The sequence below is a fragment of the Panulirus ornatus genome, chromosome 64 (genome assembly GCF_036320965.1).
Source record: "Panulirus ornatus isolate Po-2019 chromosome 64, ASM3632096v1, whole genome shotgun sequence".
NCBI lineage: Eukaryota > Metazoa > Arthropoda > Malacostraca > Decapoda > Palinuridae > Panulirus > Panulirus ornatus.
In genome coordinates, this window is record NC_092287.1 from 7,045,897 (window position 1) to 7,067,796 (window position 21,900).

General features: G+C 45.0%; 1 protein-coding gene across 3 annotated transcripts in view; it reads left to right on the top strand.

The window, feature by feature from the left end:
* The first annotated feature begins 642 nt into the window (after positions 1 to 642).
* Positions 643 to 21,900, top strand: part of LOC139746304 (protein amalgam-like) — a 511,983-nt gene continuing 490,725 nt past the window's right edge. For 2 of the 3 annotated variants that reach the window (XM_071657415.1, XM_071657417.1), the window contains exon 1: positions 644 to 1,092. In XM_071657415.1, the coding sequence (XP_071513516.1) occupies positions 1,044 to 1,092 (49 nt within the window). In that variant the 5' untranslated portion in view covers positions 644 to 1,043. Of the gene's footprint in view, positions 1,093 to 21,900 lie in introns of all 3 variants that reach the window. The other variant, XM_071657416.1, reaches the window with a different exon arrangement.

The following is a 21,900-nucleotide window of genomic DNA, read 5'->3' on the forward strand; positions in this document are numbered from 1 at the left end:
TATTTATGTTGGATATCTGACATATAAAAGTTACACTTTTCGCTTTGAGGGAATTCATTTTTTTTTTCGCTATAATAATAAAATACCGTCAAACACTTTCGCGGTTTTGATTTCTATATTTATAAAGGTAGAATTCGTTGTATTTCTTGTTCTTCAGTCGAGACGTGTTTGTGGGAACTTATACGAAAGTAAATATAAGTCTGGAAAAGTAAGGGAAAAGATGATGTAGGTCGCAGCGAATAACAATATACTTAAAAAAGTAGCCGATATGAATTTGGAAACATTTCCGACCCGTTGTTTCTACCGATATGAGACGGGGAGGGGGAGGAAAAGTTGTGTCCACTTTTTTCCCTTCTGATTTCAAGTTTTCGAATGTCATTTTTAGAAAAAATGACACATTGATGGGTTGGGTATGCGTTCTGACCTCCTCCTCTGAGCTCCGACCAGTTCGCTCCCGGTACCACAGACCACCATACGTACATGTAGACCTTCCATACCCCGAGTTTTCGTCAGTGTGATGCACTGGGATCCATTGCAGGAGGGAGGAAGGGATTGTAGGTCCGGGCGAGGGCTGGCAACTGGCGTGTCGTCGGGGGGCGTGGCCAACGGTCGCAGCAGGAGGCAGCGGGTAGCGGAGGCTCGGCCAACGTTCAGTAGCTCATGCGAAAGTGAGCCATCGGGGCGTGGAAGAGAACACACACACACACACACACGTGTTGGCCGCTCGCGTCAGTCTCACTTGCGTTCTTGTGTTTGCGTCTCTCTTGACTCTCCCCCTCTCTCTGTCTCTACCTCCCACCTCCCTCCGGCCGTGTATATACGTACTGTGACCCCACCTCCTCTGGACCGAACTCGGGAGTGAAATATATACATATATATATATATTTCTTACATTTTCCGAAGTACATCAGTGAACTTTGGCGTTCGTTCCTTAAGGACTCCTGTCGCTTACATTTTTTTTTGAAGGTTAAGCTCGGGAGAGAGAAAAAAAGAGGAGAAACAAAAAGAAGAAAAAAGGAGCAAGGAGGGAAAAGTCGTCGAAGATGCTTCGTATACTGTCCAAGCTGCTACTCATCATCCATGTGGCAACAGGTAAGTCTGTTCATCACACCAAGCAGGCGCTAATCACGTCTCACAACCTCCAGCTCTGTGTGTGCGCCTCGGTGAACGCTTAGAAGTTAGTTGGAGGAAACTTTTTTTCTCTTTTTGGAAACTTATGTTTCTGGGTGAACACCGAGAACCTTTCTGGCCTGTGATGCCATCTGGGTCAATTGAGGAACCACACAACTGGCAAGCTTCCGTTGTATAACAGGGTACAAACAGAGTTGCATTGTACCTTTACATTGGTGATGGAGAGTTATTTAGCTTACCAAAAATGTATAGTCTCCCTCACAAGTTACAGTTTCCGTTTACATATTTGTGGTGGCTGGGCTTTGTATTTTTAGATAACGTTATTATAATTATTCTTCACTATGATCATACTTTTTTTTTTTAAACTGATCCTAATTATTTGTGGATTCAGTGACTAATTATTAAAACTGGGAAGTCATAGAGATTCCTATTGGTATTATGTACCCAGAAAAAAAAAAGACATTTTACTGTTAATTGTAAACTAGATAATTAAAGTAGATTAGTAGAGGATGTGTTTGGTCAGTCGCGTTTAGTTATTATGAATGAAGATGCCACTCTAACTTAACCTAACCTAACCTAACTTTACCTAATCTAACTTAACCTAATCTAACTTAACTTAACCTAACCTAACTTAACCTAACCTAACCTAACCTATCCTAACAACCTAACTTAACCACCTAACTTAACCTAACCTAACCTAACAACCTAAGTTAACCACCTAACTTAACCTAACCTATCCTAACAACCTAACCTAACCAACTAACTTAACCTAACCTAACCTAAGGTAACCCCTAACTAACCTAACCTATCCTAACAACCTAACCTAACCAAATAACTTAACCTAACCTATCCTAACCTAACCTAACCTAGTCTAACCTAACATGTACGAGAGGAAAAGTATAATTCCTTTTAATGTGCGAACTTCAGCTAAAATGCCCATTGGAATTTCGCTCACGGCAACAACTTTGTAACTTAATGGATCCACAAATTGGCACAAGGGAGGCAGATAATGTATTCGGAATGATTTACTTTCCATGTAAAAAGATGTGTATATGTAATGGAATATGTGTATCATGCATCTTTATAGAACACCCGAGGAAAAAGTCGTATCCAAGTTGAAAATAATGAATACGCTGTTACTAAAAGGCGGCGAAAAGAAAACGTACAGCGGTTCATTACATAAAAAAAAAAAAATGTCTCTTGTACGAGAAACGCTTCCAGCAAGTAAGGGGGGAAACATCACGACCAGTTTAGGGAGAAATACTACCCTTCTTCCAGGCAACTTTTAAGGGCCTGCTTATAAGCCAGACTGTTTGGCTATTACATCGGTGTGGTGGTGGTGGTGGTGGGCGGTGTGGATTAACGTGTTCATGTCTTTCAAAGACACTGGTACACACGGACGGGGGCACCTGCTGTAGCAAAACGGTCCCTTCCTCCCGTCCCCCACCCCCCCAAACCCTTCTCCCACACACACACACAAGTCGCTCACTCAGCCTCGCAGACCGGTGACACGGGTTACCCACGTAGCGGAGAGAGAGAGAGAGAGAGAGAGAGATTTTCCCTCCCTGCCTCCCTCCTCGTGTGTGTGTGAACAGATTTATTTAAGCTCGGGTGTTGGAGATGTTCAGTGCAAAAGAGAGTCAGGTGTTCCCAACCACAGTGCGTACCTCTGAGGAGCAAAAATCTTTCGGATGATATATATATATATATATATATATATATATATATATATATATATATATATATATATATATATATATATATACCGGGATCTTTCTTACAACTAAGGGAGAGCATCAAGCTGGATTTACTTGTGTTCGCGGCACGACCTGGCGCGGTCGTTTTTATTTCATTCTATTCTATTATAGACGAGAGAGAGAGAGAGAGAGAGAGAGAGAGAGAGAGAGAGAGAGAGAGAGAGAGAGAGAGCTAGGTTCGGCCCGGTGGCGTGCTTGTGGTGCGAAGAAGCAAGCAGCATCATGTGCCGTTTCTATACATTCTATGGACCCGGAATGGATTGATCTATGCTGGGAGGAGGAGGAGGAGGGGAAGGAAATAACACTCCTGTGTCCCGTGACTCCAGTATGGGTCTCCCTCCCACGCACACTTGTATATATATATATATATATATATATATATATATATATATATATATATATATATATATATATATATATATCATACATATCTGCCGTTTCCCGCGTTAGCGAGGTAGCGTTAAGAACAGAGGACTGAGCCTTTGGGGGAATATCCTCACTTGGCCCCCCTTCTCTGTTCCTTTTGGAAAATTCAAATCGGGTGTGGAGGGATATATATATATATATATATATATATATATATATATATATATATATATATATATATATATATATATATATAACCCTTAGAGCACGTCAAGTAAGTACGAGATCCCCTTGGGCACGACAGCCTTTGACCTGAGCCCTTAGGGTCATGTCGTAGATTACCCTCATACACAAGGGTCATAAACGCCTTGCTTGCTCAAGGTGGGGGTCGAAACCTTCGTACTTAAATGGGATCTAAGTTCGAGCAATGCATGGCTAGACAGACAGAGAGACAGACAGAACCAGTCCCGAATAACAAAAAGGCAACGTTGAGAGATGGTTCGAATCCTCGGTTGTCATCACAAGGGAATTAAAACTTGGTTTTGTTTATGTTGGTTAAGGTCGGGTCTTCCCTCAAGGCACCGAGTGTGTGTGTGTGTGTGTGTGTGTGTGTCTGTGTAATGAAGAGAATAAAAAGCTTGGCACGAGAGGAGAGTTGGCGAAATTGAAGGGAACTTTCGCGCTCTTAATGCTGGATAATTTGCCTTACCTAATTGAAGAAGAAAAGTTTTGAAACGTCCAAGATTCTGCAGTCTCCAGCATGAAACTTTAGATTTTCCCCCTAACGCTTCATTACTTAACTTGAAACTTTTTTATATCCTTTTTTTCTTTCCGTTGGTGCATCGAGCTGATTTGACTTCGGACCTACATACTTTCGTCTCCAGCAGAGCGACCTTCCAGCTCACTAAGAACCCGTTACAAAAGGGTCACGAATCGTCGGTGTTCACTACTTTTCCCTCCGCTAGGGTACGCATGGTGAGGGCGGGTGTACGTCAACAATGCGTGCTGTCGCCATGGATGTCTGATGTTCACGAAGGGAAGTAAGATGCGAGGAGTCCTTCGAGAGAAAAGGGCAGGTCTAGCAGTATGCTGGGAGGTGGAGGAGAGCGTTTGTGGTATGGGAAGTGAATCGGCTGTTTTCCTATTACAGACGAGAGAGAGAGAGAGAGAGAGAGAGAGAGAGAGAGAGAGAGAGAGAGAGAGAGAGAGAGAGAGAGAGAGAGAGAGAGAGAAACAAGCCGATAGCGGCTGGGAAAGTGCGTGAAGGGAGGGAGTTGAGAGTGTGAGTAAAAGATGGGGGTTTAATGAGGTGGGAGAGGATTGTCTGACTGTAATTCTGAAAAGGGGAAGAACCTTGGAGGACGTGGAGTGTTCTAGACCAGGGAGTGGACGGGATAGCTGGCGGATTCATGAGGGCTTAAGTGTCAGGTTAGGAGAGCCTGGGGCTGTGGGCAAATATGGGTACAATTGAAGATATGCATAGATGTCCCGGGAGTACTGCATAAATGTGAGACGTGAAACTTGTGTTCATATTCTGAGGACGAGAGAATACAGACGGAGAGGATCTGTGTGAAAGTGAGAAGAAATGGAAAGATGGAGGCTATGGGGTATCGGGGCCTGAACATTAACGAAGGCAAGACCTTATGCATTGGATAGAATGAATGGGATTGTAGTGGTATACGGGGGGGGGGCAAAGTGCTGTGTCGGTGAACTAAACCGGTGCACATGAAGGAGTCAAGGTATTCCGTGGAGTAATACTTGGGTGTTTGGCTGTAGAAGGTAAGATCTAATTGTGGTGCACTGCACATGGCAGCTGAAGCCATCATTCGTTTGTTCCTGATGCTACCTTTCGCAAGCGGCAAGACAACCAGGTATTACAAACGTGTAATGGCATTATAATAATGTTCCTCAGTGTACGTAGTGAAAATATATAATGTCTGGCTTTCTGAAATCTACACGTACTTTGCATAAACCCTCAGACTTGGTGTGACCATGTTGTCACAGGACCTAAGATACGTAAAGCGCGGGGATATACACCCGGTAAAACCGGAACCGGAAGATGGACCAACAACTTTCTTACCAACGGATCTCTTGGGTTTTCCCGATACCACTGCGGAAAAAAAGAAAATATCCTTAAGGAATTGTACTTGTTCTCAATACGTTCCTATCCTTTATATCTGACTGAAACAGACACTGATCATATTTTCTGATCATCCACTGCTGACGATACTAAATAAAGACTTCGAAATAATGATATCTGACGGCCTTACAAATAAAATAATGAAGCAACAGTTTCCTCTTCCGAGGAGACGGTTGGATGGATCCTGCGGACCTTCAAGACAAGGGAGGAAAAACCAGTGGTTGAAGAACTAGTCGCTGGTACCAACTTCTGAGAGCTTTCAACGCCCATTCTGCTACGGAAAAGGGAATGATCAACTGCGAACGAGTGAAATCGTAGACGGGCGAGATATACCATAATTTACACTTACGAAATCCTAGAAGGCGTGGTATCCATCCCACACACACAAAAAAAGAAATTCCCTTTATCACGACAGGCACAGAACGCTGTTAAATGTCACCCCACCCCAACTAAAATCAAAATGTGCGATAAGCACAAGAAAGATAATACACCATGAACATCCGGGGCCCAAGACTTTAGGACCCTCACCGTGGGAACTTTCAAAAGGTCAAATATGATTATGTACACAGAGTACTAACGGACCAGCCAAGCCGTGGGAGTTACGTGGGCCTGGGGACCATCGCTCCTAGCAGCCTTGGTCGACCAACAACCCAGGGGACCATCGCTCCTAGCAGCCTTGGTCGACCAATAACCCAGGGAGCCATCGCTCCCAGCAGCCTTGGTCGACCAACAACCCAACACAAGCAGCGAGGAGGGGTCACTAATCCAGGTATGCCACAGGTCACTTCACTGTGGTTACACAGCGCTGCCTCCGAGGATGGCTACGTGTGACGGTTGCCCATACAACACGATTGTCCAGGTCAGGTGAGGTTAAATGGGGGGGCCTTTGGTCGAGTCAGGTTAGGTGTTTGGATTGGGGGGGGGGGAGGTCTTCGTGTGGCGAGGTTAGTTATTTGGTTGGGGTCCTGGTTAGGACACGTTAGGTATCTGATGGTGTCATTGGTCAGGTTAGGTTAGGTGTTTTTGATGAGGGGGGTCTTTGGTTAGGTCAGTTTAAGGTTAACCAATAAAACCTACTCGATCCTCTGTCGTCCAGAACCACCCTCTCTCTCCCTCCCTCACTCTCGTACGTCGGGGACGAGAGGATAAGTCAGGTGATGAGACTTACAGCGTTGTTTGGAGCTGTTCCCTCCCTCCCTCCCTCACCCCACGGAGTGTCCGGGAACGTATTGCCACGAAGCTAAAGTTGGAACGTATTCTGCTCGTATTTTGTCTCTGTCCTGAACTGTCGTGCCGCTGTAAACGTACGCGTGGGAGTTGCTCCGGGGCCAGAGAGGGCGAGCGTGATGAAGTGGTGTTCGGATGCGGGTGCAGACAAGTGTTGACCAGACAGTGGTAGACGGGTTCACTGTAACGCTCGCCATCTGTCTTCTTGTTCATCCACCTCGGTGTCTCAGTGTCTCCCCACCACCGCTCTCGACTGTCTTATCTTTGGCTCTGACCCACCCGTCCACCTCAGCTCTCGCCCACCCGTCCACCTCACCTCTCACCCGTCTATCCCAACTCTCATCCGTCCACCCCTCGTCTCATCTGTCCACCCCACGTCTCATCTGTCCACCCCACGTCTCATCCGTCCAACCCACGTCTCATCTGTCCACCCCATCCCTCATCCGTCCACCCCATCCCTCATCCGTCCTCCGTTGTAAAAAAAAAAAAACCTTTGCTTGGGGGGCGCTACCTCCACAGGCGACGTCCGGCCTGTGTTCAGCTGCACTCCAATCAGGAGCAGACACCCCACTCACCATATACAGGCCATCTCACCATATAACTTGCCATCTCCACTTGTACCTCAGTACAGCTGTATATCCTCCCTCCACCTCGAAGTGTCCTGGGAAGTGCACAAACCCTCCAGCTCCCACCCGTCCATGCCAGCTCACAACCCACCCGTTAGCCCACTGAAACGGCGTCTGTGTTCATTTTTTTCCCCCCGCTCGCCCTAACGCTCGAGCGCTTAAGTGTAAACACTGACTCAAACTCTGGAGGTATTTATAAAAGACTCGCCGGGATGGGATTTCCACACTCGTTATGTACCGTCGGCACAGCAAAAAAAAAAAAAGGGGGGGGGGGGGAAGAGAGTAAAGCTGCTTCTTTGGACACCAGGGAATTCAAAAAAGACTTATGCTACTCTTAGCAGCTCCAATGGGGTTAGTCCTTTGGATGAATGACCATTATTTCTTTTCTTTGCATTTCTTAAAAACTTTGCTGTATAGTCCTTCTTCATGACTTACATCCAGGAATACTATTTCTTTTCCCCCCTCCTCCTCCTCCTCTTCTCCTCCCATCGACATACGATGATAAACAGAGATGCAGATCTTCGCTGATGACGGAAGAATCATAGAGAAGTGGACACATGAGTTGTTACGTACCGAATGCCTTGTGGTGGTTCAGAAACAAAACGTTGAAGTGAAAAGGTTTTATAAGTTTTTTTTTTTGGAAGGTTGGAAAACCTTATTAGTTCCTCCCTTTGAGGGACACATCTGGCGTAGGGAAACAGGAACGACGTTAGGACATTCTCGTCTTGTATACGTAGTTACGAAGCCCAGGGCTTGTGAATCTTATCCTTAATGACAGGCCTTTGAGGCCAGAGTAAACCTTAAGTGCTTCAAAGATACGAATCTCGATTCAAAACCTGTATGACTGAACTCGACGTGGGACTCATTTATGGCCGTTTCGGCCATTTTCACTCGCCAGTGGAACACACCACAGAGAGAGAGAGAGAGAGAGAGAGAGAGAGAGAGAGAGAGAGAGAGAGAGAGAGAGAGAGAGAGAGAGAGAGAGAGAGAGGATGGAAGCGAGAAATAATGAGAGCGAGTTCACATTTTATGAGGGAATGAAAGACAGTGGACAAGCCGAAGCATTAATACCCGCAGCGTTTCGTTTTGGAATGTGAGATACAGAACCCGACCCTGCTACATTTTCTTCGAATATTGTATGCGTGTGTAAATTGCTGTGTATTTCACTTCAGTTCGGTCATATATTGCTTATATTTTTTTATATATGAGAAATGCTCAAATACGTTTGACTAACCATGCAAACGAAAGTTTTTGAAAAAGACAAAAGATGATTGACATACAAGTACCTGATAATTCCAGTCACCCTCTCCTAATCTTGAGTCTACTCACCCCTCTCCTAATCTTGAGTCTAGTCATCTCCTAATCTTGAGTCTAGTCGTCTTCTAATCTTGAGTCTAGTCATCTAATCTTGAGTCTAGTCATCCTCTCCTAATCATGAGTCTAGTCATCCCTCTCCTAATCTTTAGAGTGTCATTACCAAATCAAATGAACGATGCATACCGACACGTAACGAGGCCAAGAGAGCACATCAGAAAGCTTCGTCCTGTGTTTTATAATGTAGAGCACCACGGCAAGTGTCGCGATACCTTCTTTTTGTTTTTTTTTCTTATCTTTTTTCTTACCGTGACTGCATTTAGCCTCCAGCAGCCCCCCCCCCCAAGTTAAATCACACACACACACACACACACACACACACAAACATACACACACACACACACAAACATACACACACACACACACACACACACACACACACAAACATACACACACACACACACACACACACACACACACACACACAAACATACACACACACAAACACACACACACACTCTTTTTCTTTGGTAATAGTTAACGTCCAACCACGCGCACCCACGCACTGGTTACCTGACATAAGGCCTGAACCAGGTGACACCATTTAAAAACCTTGGTTATGACTTGAGTCAATCCTATGACTTGAGTCACTCCTACGACTTGAGTCACTCCTATGACTTTGAGTCACTTCTATGACTTGAGTCAATCCTATGACCTAAGTCAAACCAAACACTTGAGGTGTGGCATTTGAAAGACACAATCTCAGTGGTTTGTCTCGTCAGACACACACAGACACTAAGGGTTTCTAGACTTCCAATAACGCACTTACGTGCACCAAAAGACTAAAGTCCTTTTTTTTCCCCTACGTCGTATAGCTGACGTACGACCAAATAACGCAGCCGAGTTTGGTATTAAACCCTTGAGCACGACGTTTACATCCCGCTCTCGTACTCCTATAAGGTTCGGGTCTGAGGTGCGACCATCATACACACGGGTCGTGTTCACGGGGTCGTACCGTCGTGTTCAGGGGGACGTACCGTCGTGCAGAAGGATCGTAACTGTCGTGTTCACGGGATCGTACCGTCGTGCTTAAGAATCAGATTACAGGTCAGTATACAGACATAACAGGGCCAATGTACAGATTTCAGGAGCTGTGTACAGATTACAGGGACAGTGCACACACTATAAGACCAGTGTACAGTCTACAGGGTGGGTGTACAGACCGCAGGGAGGATATACACACTACAGGGACAGTGTACAGAGTACACGGAGGGTGTGCAGACCATGGGGAGGATGTACAGGCTACAGGGACAGTGTACAGAGTACACGGAGGGTGTACAGACCATAGGGAAGATGTACACACTACAGGGACAGTTTACAGACTACACGGAGGGTGTATAGACCATAGGGAGGATGTACACACTACAGGGACAGTGTATAGACTACATAAGGATCAGCTGTCTCACTAGGGGCCAGTAAGAGCATCAAGATTATTATAGGTAAAGTGGCACGTAAACAACTGAATCCTTGTCACATATGGAGGGTCGTAGAGGTGTTGGATCCCGTGTTGCCACCATGTGGAGGACAGTGTTGGGAGGTATTGGTACACTTCACTTATGAATCGGAGGAGAAAAAGTATTTGGTAAAGTTTGGGTAGAAAGTAAACAAGAACTTTAGTAAAAAAAAAAATAGTTTAGTGGTTCTATGCACAATATATATATATATATATATATATATATATATATATATATATATATATATATATATATATATACCAGGAAAATGTATTTGTTAAGGTTCAGTACAAAGTATATATGGACTTCGGTAAAGTATTCGCAAAGTTCCGTCGAAAGTATGTGTGGACTCGGGAAGAAATATATGGTAAAGTTATACACGCGTTGTGTGTTGGAGTTCGCAAAGACGGTAGGGGGGAAGTTGATGAAAAGAAAAAAAATAAGAGTTTAAAGAAAACGTGTAAAGAAATAGGGTAAGGGGTAGGGTAGCTCTTATATTTAGACCAGATTACCCGTTAGAAGAAAGAGGTGAAAGGATGAGTGGGTGAGGTTACACGAAGAAGAGAGAGAGAGAGAGAGCAACAAGAGAGGCCCTGATGGTCTATGCCGAGGAGGACAGGTAACGGAGGACCTTGTGGTCTCTCACGTTGGTGGCCTGCTGGAGGACCACGACGTAGGAAGGAAGGACAGGTAACAGAGGCCCTGATGGTCCATGACGAGTATATGTGCTGGGGGATGGAACACCGTCTCGTCGTACAGCACATGCCTAACCTCGCACAGACGGGCGCAGGAGAGTAACTGGAAATGGGAACTTCCGAACACTTCTTTGAGATCCTCATGTATACGTGTTTAACCACGAAGGATCCGCAGGAACCTCTCCCAAGCAATGGAGGCCATAGAAGAAAATGGAGAGAATATATATATATATATATATATATATATATATATATATATATATATATATACATATATATATATATATATATATATATATATATATATATATATATATTTTTGTAGCCTATGTAGACGACCTTGCGGACGAGGTACATAGGAAGCGAAGTCTGCTCGAGGTATCTGGTAATATATACAGGAAGTTAGTAGTGCATGCGCCCCGCTGCAGGCCAGTGCGTCGAGGAGGAGGAGGAGGAGGAGGAGGAGGAGGCCAGCAGAACGGGCAGATTGAGAAGTTGGAGGGCGTCCAGAATTTCAAGTATCTCTTTGGAGTATTTGTAGTGAGGATTGGGGAGTGAGGAGGAGGAGGAGGAGGGAGTACAGTGGGATTGGGGGAGGGTCGTGTTGTGTAGGGTGGGAGGGAAGGGTTGTGATGGCGACGGGGGTAGAGCCGTTGCTAGGATTGTGACGGACGGGTGTCGTACGATGGACCGAGGACGGTAGAGGGGGGAAAGAGAGACACAGTTCGGAGTGTTGTGTGTGTGTGTGTGTGTGTGTGCCCGGCGTCAGGATGGAGTGAGGAGGGAGGGCAAAAAGGAGGAGGGTTGGTTTCGTCCTCTTGTGGTGTTGAAGGACTGACGAGGTCCGAGGATTTCGCGAAGGATACGCGCGGGTGTGTAGGATGATGATGTGCGGTGGAGATCCTTCAGCATGTGGCTGTGGGAAAGGCGCTGTTTCACACAGAGACTTGAGCGAAGGATTTGATTACATCTCATGTTCTGTATTTAATAAGTTATTTTGACGTCTTGTACCATCTTTGCGCAAGGAACTTAACATGAAAAGACAATCTAATTTCCATTTTCTATGTTATGTCGATTACGATTACATTTCCATAGTAAAAAATCACTAGCCACGATTTTGAAAATGTCCGGTCATTAAAATCTTTATATATACATCTTAGACACTTCGTCACTCGTCCTGGGACATATGGGTGACAGTCACCTGGCCTTCGTACTGTCACCTGGCCTTCGTACTGTCACCTGGCCTTCGTACTGTCACCTGGCCTTCGTACCTGTCTATGAAGGGGGACTTGGTGGGTAGTGTTGAGAATAGCCACCCATGTTCTTACCCTCCCACACACACACAAAAAAAAAAAAAAAGTTGTTTACATACGACTCATCCCATTGTTTGCTGTCTGAAGATTTGACATGGGGTTGACCTTAACCCACCACCACCTCCTCCAACCCCACAACCCCCTCACAATCGTCTAGCGAGCTTCGCAACTTGGTTACACCCCCCAAAGGTTACGACAACAACAGCTACGTCTGTGTCCCGACGAGAGAGAGCACATGGGACGCCAAATCGTGTGGGGCCATTGCGATCACCCCTGATGGTACTGGATGCTACGATACAGGGGGTTCCTAATGCTGTGATCTGATGGTTTAAGGTGTGTCGAGACCTCGTCTGAAAGTCCTAGAAGTGTTCACGGTTTAGGGTAAACATGCGAGCGAACCCTCGGAGATCCAAAGTCTCTTAAAAGCTTATCAATACGATACGAGACGCTGCAGAGTTTGAAATCACGAGACGCGGGACGAGATGATGGAAAGATGAGACCCTGGAGGATCATACTTTCATTTTGTCTCTATAGGATCTTTATCCTGACTTTTAAAGACTGTGAGGACGAATGAGACTTAGAGGAGTCGAAAGGATTCGTAGCGCTGCGGGAATGGACACCCTCAAGCAATACCTGATTTGAGCATGATCTAACACTGCCAGGTCTTCTATGTCACAGTTAGAACAACGATGTAAGATATAGAAGTTGGATACTTGGGCAGAAACAACACACACACACACATGTATATATATATATATATATATATATATATATATATATATATATATATATATATATATATATATATATATATATATATATATTCCTACGTAAGGAGAATAGTCTTTTGATCGTCTCCAGTGAGGTTGTCAGCTGGTATGTGTCGTGTGTGTGTGTGTGTGTGTGTGTGTGTGTGTGTGTGTGTGTGTGTGTGTGTGTGTGTGTGTGTGTGTGTGTCTTGGACTCTGAGGAAATGTTTCTGGTCGTTAGGTAACACGAGCAAGAAATAGCCGCTCTTGCTGGCCTGTCCGAGAGTTCTCGCATGACCGACCCCTCCCTCCGTCTCGGCTTGTGTGACTTGTTAAAAGTTAAGTTCGTTTCTTTTTTTTTTTTGAACTCTTTATACCCTTAAAGTGCGTGCGTGCGTGCGTGCGTGTGTGTGTGTGTGTGTGTGTGTGTGTGTGTGTGTGTGTGTGTGTGTGTGGTGCGTGCGTGTGTGTGTGTGTGTGTGTGTGTGTACGTACGGCTTTTGCGTGCACACCCACACACACACACAACCCAACAATGTCTGAGGCAAGACAGACTATGATATGGAGCTGAGACGTTGGGGACATCGGGCATTGGACAGGTGGCAGGGGAGAGGGTGGAGGACACAGGACACTGCGGTGATGGGTCCATGAAAAAGTGAGAGTGGATGAATGGGAACGCAAGGGCACCTTTGCCTTCAAATACGAAGGGAACGAACGGGTTGTGAAAAGAGGACTGAGGGCGTCAGTGACAGATGACGAAAGGCGGAGGAACCGAATGGAAGACGTGGTGTGGTGAGGATGCTGGCGGTACACAAAGCCAGCCAGCATTTGGCGAGACGGAAGAGAGCGCGGGGGAACTAGCAGAACACGATGATACACGAGGAACACAGGAACACTGACAAGAATACCCTGGACGAGGCGGAAGACAGTCTGAAACTCGTACGTTGATTCATGAGGAGAAAATTAGCTTATAAAAAAAACAAATTCTAGTCGTGTAATAAGGGTAAGGGATTTAGCAGGAGGAGTTGCAGAGGATGATGGAAGGATGTGTGAGGGCACTCGATCGACAAGTTCAAAGAGTGTTGTTGCCACAGAAGAGGACAGCAGTGACCTGGAATATGGGACGAGGCCTTGGAAAACACTGAAGTATCCTGAGGACTTAAACAAAACACTAAGGGATAGTTCCTCATCTAAAAAGCTCACGGCACCGATTACATATACCGCAGTATACTCACGCTACTGACCAACTGGAAATGTTCGAGATTCTGATGGGAAATGTTAATAAAGTACCGAGCGTACAGTCGTGGTAGTAAAATGGGGGGACAAACAGACGTCTTAGGAGGAGGAGGTGGGGTAAAGGGGACCGCTGAACTACAGACCGGGTCTCCCCTGGCGAGTCTGCTGTATAAAGCAAAAGGCAAATGGATGACTTCCGGCAGACGAGAAACTGCCTCGGGGGGAAATGAGGGTTGTGTAACGAACCCCTTAAGAGATTTCTACGAGTGAGCGAGCTCCGTTTTAGACGAAGTTGAAGGCTAGGTGGATTTATCTTTTTTCTTTCATCTTGTCTGCCAGACAGTATTTCACTCTGTACGTCGCGATAACCTGGTAAAGAATCTGGACATTTTGACAGGAATAAGGGGAGGACATTCTCGATGGGTAGATTATCTCAGTGGAAGGGAACGAAAGACGCATGTCAGAAGAGACGTCTCAAAATGGACTGAGGTCACCAGCGGCGTTCCACAGGGTTCTCTTCTGGGACCACTGCTCTTCTTGGTTCGCAAGAATGACTCACCAGAAGGGCTGGTCTCATACCAGAGTATGTCTGCGGATGATGCTAGGGTCATGAGAGAGGTAAAAAGCGAGGAGAACTGCATCAACCTGCAAGGGGACCTTGACAAACTCCAAAGTTGGTCTCCTATACTCTCAGTGAAAATTCAGCCATAGTAAATGCACAGTCTTGAGGATGAGAGAAAGCGAAAAAAGCCATCTATATAAATATCATCGGGCTGGAAATAAGCTGCAGGAATGCGCGTGAGAGAGAGAGAGAGAGAGAGAGAGAGAGAGAGAGAGAGAGAGAGAGAGAGAGAGAGAGAGAGAGAGTCGACAATGTACCCACTCTGTCGCCAGAGTCCCATCTTAAGAACAGCGAGGGAGACAAACTGTCTGCTGGCAAAACGCTACAACTGCATTCGAGTACATGGATATGGAAATATTCAGCGAAGCTGTTCGTATCCTCCTACACTAAACCCAAGCTCGAATACGCTTCCCGGATTTGGCCAACGGGCTTAGAAAACCACAGAGAACGGATGGAGAAAGTCCAGAGGTGAGCAATAAAAGACAGCATCGGGACTGAGAGAGAGATGAAGAGCAGAGGAAGGTTAGAGGGTCATAAATCTAACCACACGGAGGAGAGAAAAGTCACGCTTGACCTGACCACACCCTTCAAGTTTCCTGACCCAACTTGATGACGTAGACAGTAGTAAACAGCATTTCGAGTGGAGGAGAGACGGGACAACCAGAGGCCCTAAACGTGAGAGTGTAAACAAGAAACCTGTCAGGGAAGTTGTACAGAAGTACACGTCTGTGCCACAGCAGCAGCCGATCAATGTGACGGAAGTTTGTGAGCGTGGACGGACGGCACGAAGTTGAAAAGTTGTCCGGTAAAAGAGAAGGTCCACGAGATGCCACCCCCCCCCCCCCACAACCAGTGCAAAACTTCCCCGTACAGGAAAAATGGGTAAATTACACGTATGCTGCTGGCAAACACCTGTGTATAAGTGTAAAGACTTATGTGTACTTAACAAACCGCCCCTTCCCCTCTCCTTTATACTCCCAAGTGTATATATTTTGCATGTATTTCCTCTATACTTTAAAAGCCTTTGGAAACATATACCTCAATCAACCTTTGATTACAAGTTATTACTCTGGTCATCAACGTAAACTCAAGACGAGCCCTTTGACGTGGCTGCTGCAGCCTATACGCTGCGCTACAATCAGTAACAGGGATAGACACTCCTTTTGACGTGGAAATTTTTCTATGTCCATTGATGACGATACAACCTCGTTGAAGAAGGCTAATCTCTCGCCGAATATATATATATATATATATATATATATATATATATATATATATATATATATATATATATACACTACTATGTTTATGTAATAACCGCACGAGTCAGACAAGAAGTCTTGACCCGACGTTAAAGTGGCGCCGTTTCCTCTTAAAGCTGAGGACGTGCGTGCAAAGAACATCGTGAGGGGGAGGACAGTCAACACACACAGAGGTAACGCTGGGCTTTTGTGGGGCCCTTCCTGGGGGGGTAGTCACGGCGAACGTTCCTTTACGGTATTCTCGGACCTCTGTCTACGGTTTGCTATTCGTTCCTTTAGCTTATATATACATATATATATATATATATATATATATATATATATATATATATATATATATATATATATAGTGCATGTGAACATGCTCTTTTTATAGAACACATAACGCCCTCCAACGGCAAGGATTCGAACCCCGCACCATGTGCGTGGTTGCTGGGTACGCATAGCCGGGTGGTGAGCGTACCCCGGCAACCACGCAAATGGTGCGGGGTTCGAATCCTCGCTGTCGGATGGGGGTCCAAAGAGAATTTTCCCCTCTTAGGCTCTGTTCTTAACGCTACCACGCTAACGCGGGAAATGGCGTTATATATACATCTCATATATATACATATAATGCACTGCCATTCGCGGACGCCGATTCATTCACAACGAAGTGCGGTATAAGGAAGAAATGGACCTCTGTATATTGGGGACGTACAACAACAGAAGATCACATCGCCCACAACACCAGTATAGCATACTATGTCCACGACGGTGTTCGTCGTCCTTATGGACATTGGATTTTTCATGCTCTCCAAACACCATAATCCCTTCCCCTCCCCCTACCCCCCTTATAGCGGTAACACTAAATGGACTCGGAAGGAAGAGTTTGAAAGTGGGTTACGCCTCCTGCTAACCCCACCTCACACCGTGAGGTGCAAAGGTCGATGGTAAATTGATCTACATTTTGACACTGAAAAAAAAATCATAGAATGAAAATGGAAAGTTTAAAAAGAAAACGTGAAGTGGTACCGTGTCACTGTCGGTCCAAGAACTACATACACCGATGGGCACAAAAGCCATTACGGCTGTTCACACGAACCAGACATTTAGAAGCGGTTAAAAAGGAATGACCCGAATTTATATTTCCCAAAAAGGAAAGACCTGAATTTATATTTCCCAAAAAGGAATGACCCCGAATTTATATTTCCCAAAAGGGAATGACCCGAACTTAAATTTCCCAAAAGGGAATGACCCGAATTTATATTTCCCAAAAAGGAAAGATCTGAATTTATATTTCCCAAAAGGGAATGACCCGAATTTATATTTCCCAAAAGGGAATGACCTGAATTTAAATTTCCCAAAAATGGAATGACCCGAATTTAAATTTCCCAAAAAGGAAAGACCCTGAATTTATATTTCCCAGGATTACGGTGGATGGCACTCTCCCTCTAACAGTGCCAATTACCCCTCGCTCTCTTTGAGCACCGTCCTATGTACTGGGAACAAAATGTCTTCACCGTGGTGAATGGGGTATTAAACCTGGTTGTTTATATGAACATTGCTGCTCCTTACATGAACATACCATCTCTCCACGTGTACATAATCCTTACGTATTCAAATAATCACTTACCTGAGAATTTATATAAACATTATGCATCTACCATGTCATCTCACCTTACATATCTAGAATAATCATCTTACCCGAGAATTTATATAAACATCATGCATCAACCATGTAATCTCTCCGTGTGTACATTATCCTTACATATATGAATAATCATTTTACCCGAGAATCTATATAAACATCAAGGTTTATACAAATTCTGTCCCCTGAACGTTTATATAACTTGTCCCGTAATTCATAGAAAAACTATACCTCTGAATTTATGTAAAGACTTTACCTGGACGTTTATGTAAACGCTGGAGACTCCTCTGTATACAAATACGGCACGTACCTGTTTCTGAAAAAAAAAAGAAAGAAAAATCATATTAGTGCAAGTCCATCTATAAACACACATGGTATAAACACTGTATATCAAGGAACAGTGGATTCTAACATCACAATTATTTACACTGAATGTTTATCAAAGTGGGCTTTTACAGTCACGCTAAGCTTTAAAATTAGAGTAGTTTACCACTCACTGCTCTTTACGTAGATCAAAAGCTTAAAAAGCAGATAACAAGCTTAAGTTTACAGCTTGTGGGCTAAGCGGCGGCTGCTGCTGTCCTCTTACAGTTATCAGATACACTAGATAAGCTGCTAATCAGATTAAGCTTAGAGTTAGGGGGACGAATACATATATATATATGTATATATATATTTCTTTTAATTTATTATACTTAGGCGCTTCTCCCGCGTTAGCGAGGTAGCGCAAGGAAACAGACGAAAGAATGGCCCAACCCACCCACATACACATGTATATCCACCACATAACCACACCACTGTATATCCACCACATTACTACACCACTGTATATCCACCACATTACTTCACCACTGTATATCCACCACATTACCACACCACTGTATTATCCACCACATTACTACACCACTGTATATCCACCACATTACCACACCACGTATATCCACAACACCACTGTATATCCACCACATTACCACACCACTGTATATTCCACCACATTACTACACCACTGTATATCCACACATTACCACACCATGTATATCCACAACACCAATGTATATCCACCACATTACTTCACCACTGTATATCCACAACACACTGTATATCCACACACCACTGTATATCCACAACACCACTGTTTATCCACCACATTACCACACACTGTATATCCACACACCACTGTATATCCACACATTACTACACCACTGTATATCCACACACCACTGTATATCCACAACACCACTGTATATCCACAACACCAATGTATATCCACCACATTACTACACCACTGTATATCCACAACACACTGTATATCCACAACACCACTGTATATTCCACAACACCACTGTTTATCCACCACATTACTTCACCACTGTATATCCACAACACCACTGTTTATCCACCACATTACTTCACCACTGTATATCCACACATTACTACACCACTGTATATCCACACACCACTGTATATCCACAACACCACTGTATATCCACAACACCACAGTATATCCACCACATTACACACCACTGTATATCCACCACATAACCACACCACTGTATATCCACAACACACTGTATATCCACACATTACTACACCACTGTATATCCACCACATTACTTCACCACTGTATATCCACCACATTACACACCACTGTATATCCACACATTACTACACCACTGTATATCCACAACACCACTGTATATCCACAACAACCACTGTATATCCACAACACCAATGTATATCCACCACATAACCACACCACTGTAATATCCACCACATTACTTCACCACTGTATATCCACACATTACTACACCACTGTATATCCACCACATTACTTCACCACTGTATATCCACCACATTACTTCACCACTGTATATCCACAACACACTGTATATCCACACATTACTACACCACTGTATATCCACCACATTACCACACCACTGTAATATCCACCACATTACTACACCACTGTATATCCACCACATTACCACACCACTGTATATCCACAACACCAATGTATATCCACCACATTACTACACCACTGTATATCCACACATTACCACACCACTGTATATCACCACATTACCACACACTGTATATCCACCACATTACCACACCACTGTAATATCCACCACATTACTTCACCACTGTATATCCACCACATTACTTCACCACTGTATATCCACAACACCAATGTATATCCACCACATTACTACACCACTGTATATCCACCACATAACCACACCACTGTATATCCACCACATTACTACACCACTGTATATCCACCACATTACTTCACCACTGTATATCCACCACATTACCACACCACTGTATATCCACCACATTACCACACCACTGTATATCCACAACACCACTGTATATCCACCACATTACTACACCACTGTATATCCACCACATAACCACACCACTGTATATCCACCACATTACCACACCACTGTATATCCACCACATTACCACACCACTGTATATCCACAACACCACTGTATATCCACCACATTACCACACCACGTATATCCACCACGCCACTGTATATCCACCACATTACCACACCACTGTATATCCACCACATTACCACACCACTGTATATCCACAACACCACTGTATATCCACCACATTACCACACCACTGTATATCCACAACACCACTATATATCCACCACATTACCACACCACTGTATATCCACAACACCACTGTATATCCACCACATTACTACACCACTGTATATCCACCACATAACCACACCACTATATCCACAACACCACTGTATATCCACCACATTACCACACCACTGTATATCCACAACACCACTGTATATCCACCACATTACCACACCACTGCATATCCACCACGCCACTGTATATCCACCTCACTACCACGCCACTGTATATCCACCTCACTACCACGCCACTCCGCTCACCACATCCTCACCCCCGACCCCTCCCCTCCGTTCCACCCCTTCCCACCCCCAAGAAAATTAGTGAATTATGATAGACTTATCTATCATGGAGAGGGATGGGTTAAATGAGAGAGAGAGAGAGAGAGAGAGAGAGAGAGAGAGAGAGAGAGAGAGAGAGAGAGAGAGAGAGAGAGAGAGAGAGAGAATCTCATCTGATCTTAATTTCACTTAGCTCTAATCTCAGTGCTCTTTCACGCTGGTTCTGCTGGCTCTAGCCTTAGGTCAATTACCTGCCCCCCAAACATCCCACATGATCCCCAGAGAAAGTCGTATGGCATAATGTACACTCCCATTTTCTTACATGTCAAGTCTCAGCCTGCGTCATAAGTTTCCCTAAGTTTCCCCCCCCCCCGTCAATTACGTTTTCCATTTTCTTTATGTGTCGGTGATTACCCTCGGTTCGTTTTCTTCCGATTGTCTGTGTGTGTGTGTGTGTGTGTGTGTGTGTGTGTTGGTCTACGTCCTTATTATTCCCTAATACCATTCTATCGTTTTCGTTAATCTCTGATGTTCTTTCTGTTCTACGTATGTTATTTATTCCCTTATAGGTTTGTTCTGTGATCTCCGTGCGCTGTTCTTTCTAACGCCTTTGCACGACAACGGTACGACCCCCTGAGCAGCACGGCGCGGCGGTACGACCTTCCAGTACGACCCTTAAGCTTCACGGAACGACCCTTGAGTACGACGGCACGACCTTTGAGCACGACGCTCCAACCTCTCGAGAACGTCGGTACGACTTTTGAGCACGACCCTTAGCACAAAGGTACGACCTTTGAGCACAGCGGAATGACCACCTCGTGCAGGACTGTCCTCCCCTTGATCATACAGGTACGACCTTTTGATCTTAACGGCACGACCCCTGAGCACGATTTTATAACCCTCGAGCACGACGACCACACGGGACTTTTGAACACGACCTTGCGACCTCTGGGTTTTAAATGGCCTCGCTTTCCAAGGAAGGGCGAAAAGGCCGGGCCATCATACCCAAGGGTCGTACCGTCGTGCTCAATGGGTCGTACCGTCTTGCTCAATGGGGTCGTACCGTCGTGCTCAAGGGGTCGTACTTACCGTCGTGCTCAATGGGTCGTACCGTCGTGCTCAAAGGGTCGTACCGTCGTGCTCAAAGGGTCGTACCGTCGTGCTCAAGGGGGTCGTACCGTCGTGCTCAAGGGGGTCGTACCGTCGTGCTCAAGGGGGTCGCACCGTCGTTCTCAAGGGGGTCGTACCGTCGTGTTGAGACAAAACCCATCGACGGAAGCCACGTATATATATATATATCCACACAGGTCGAGTTTCGAGCGTGCGGCTCTACGCGTTGAAGTCAACCTACTGGACAGGTGCTTGCTC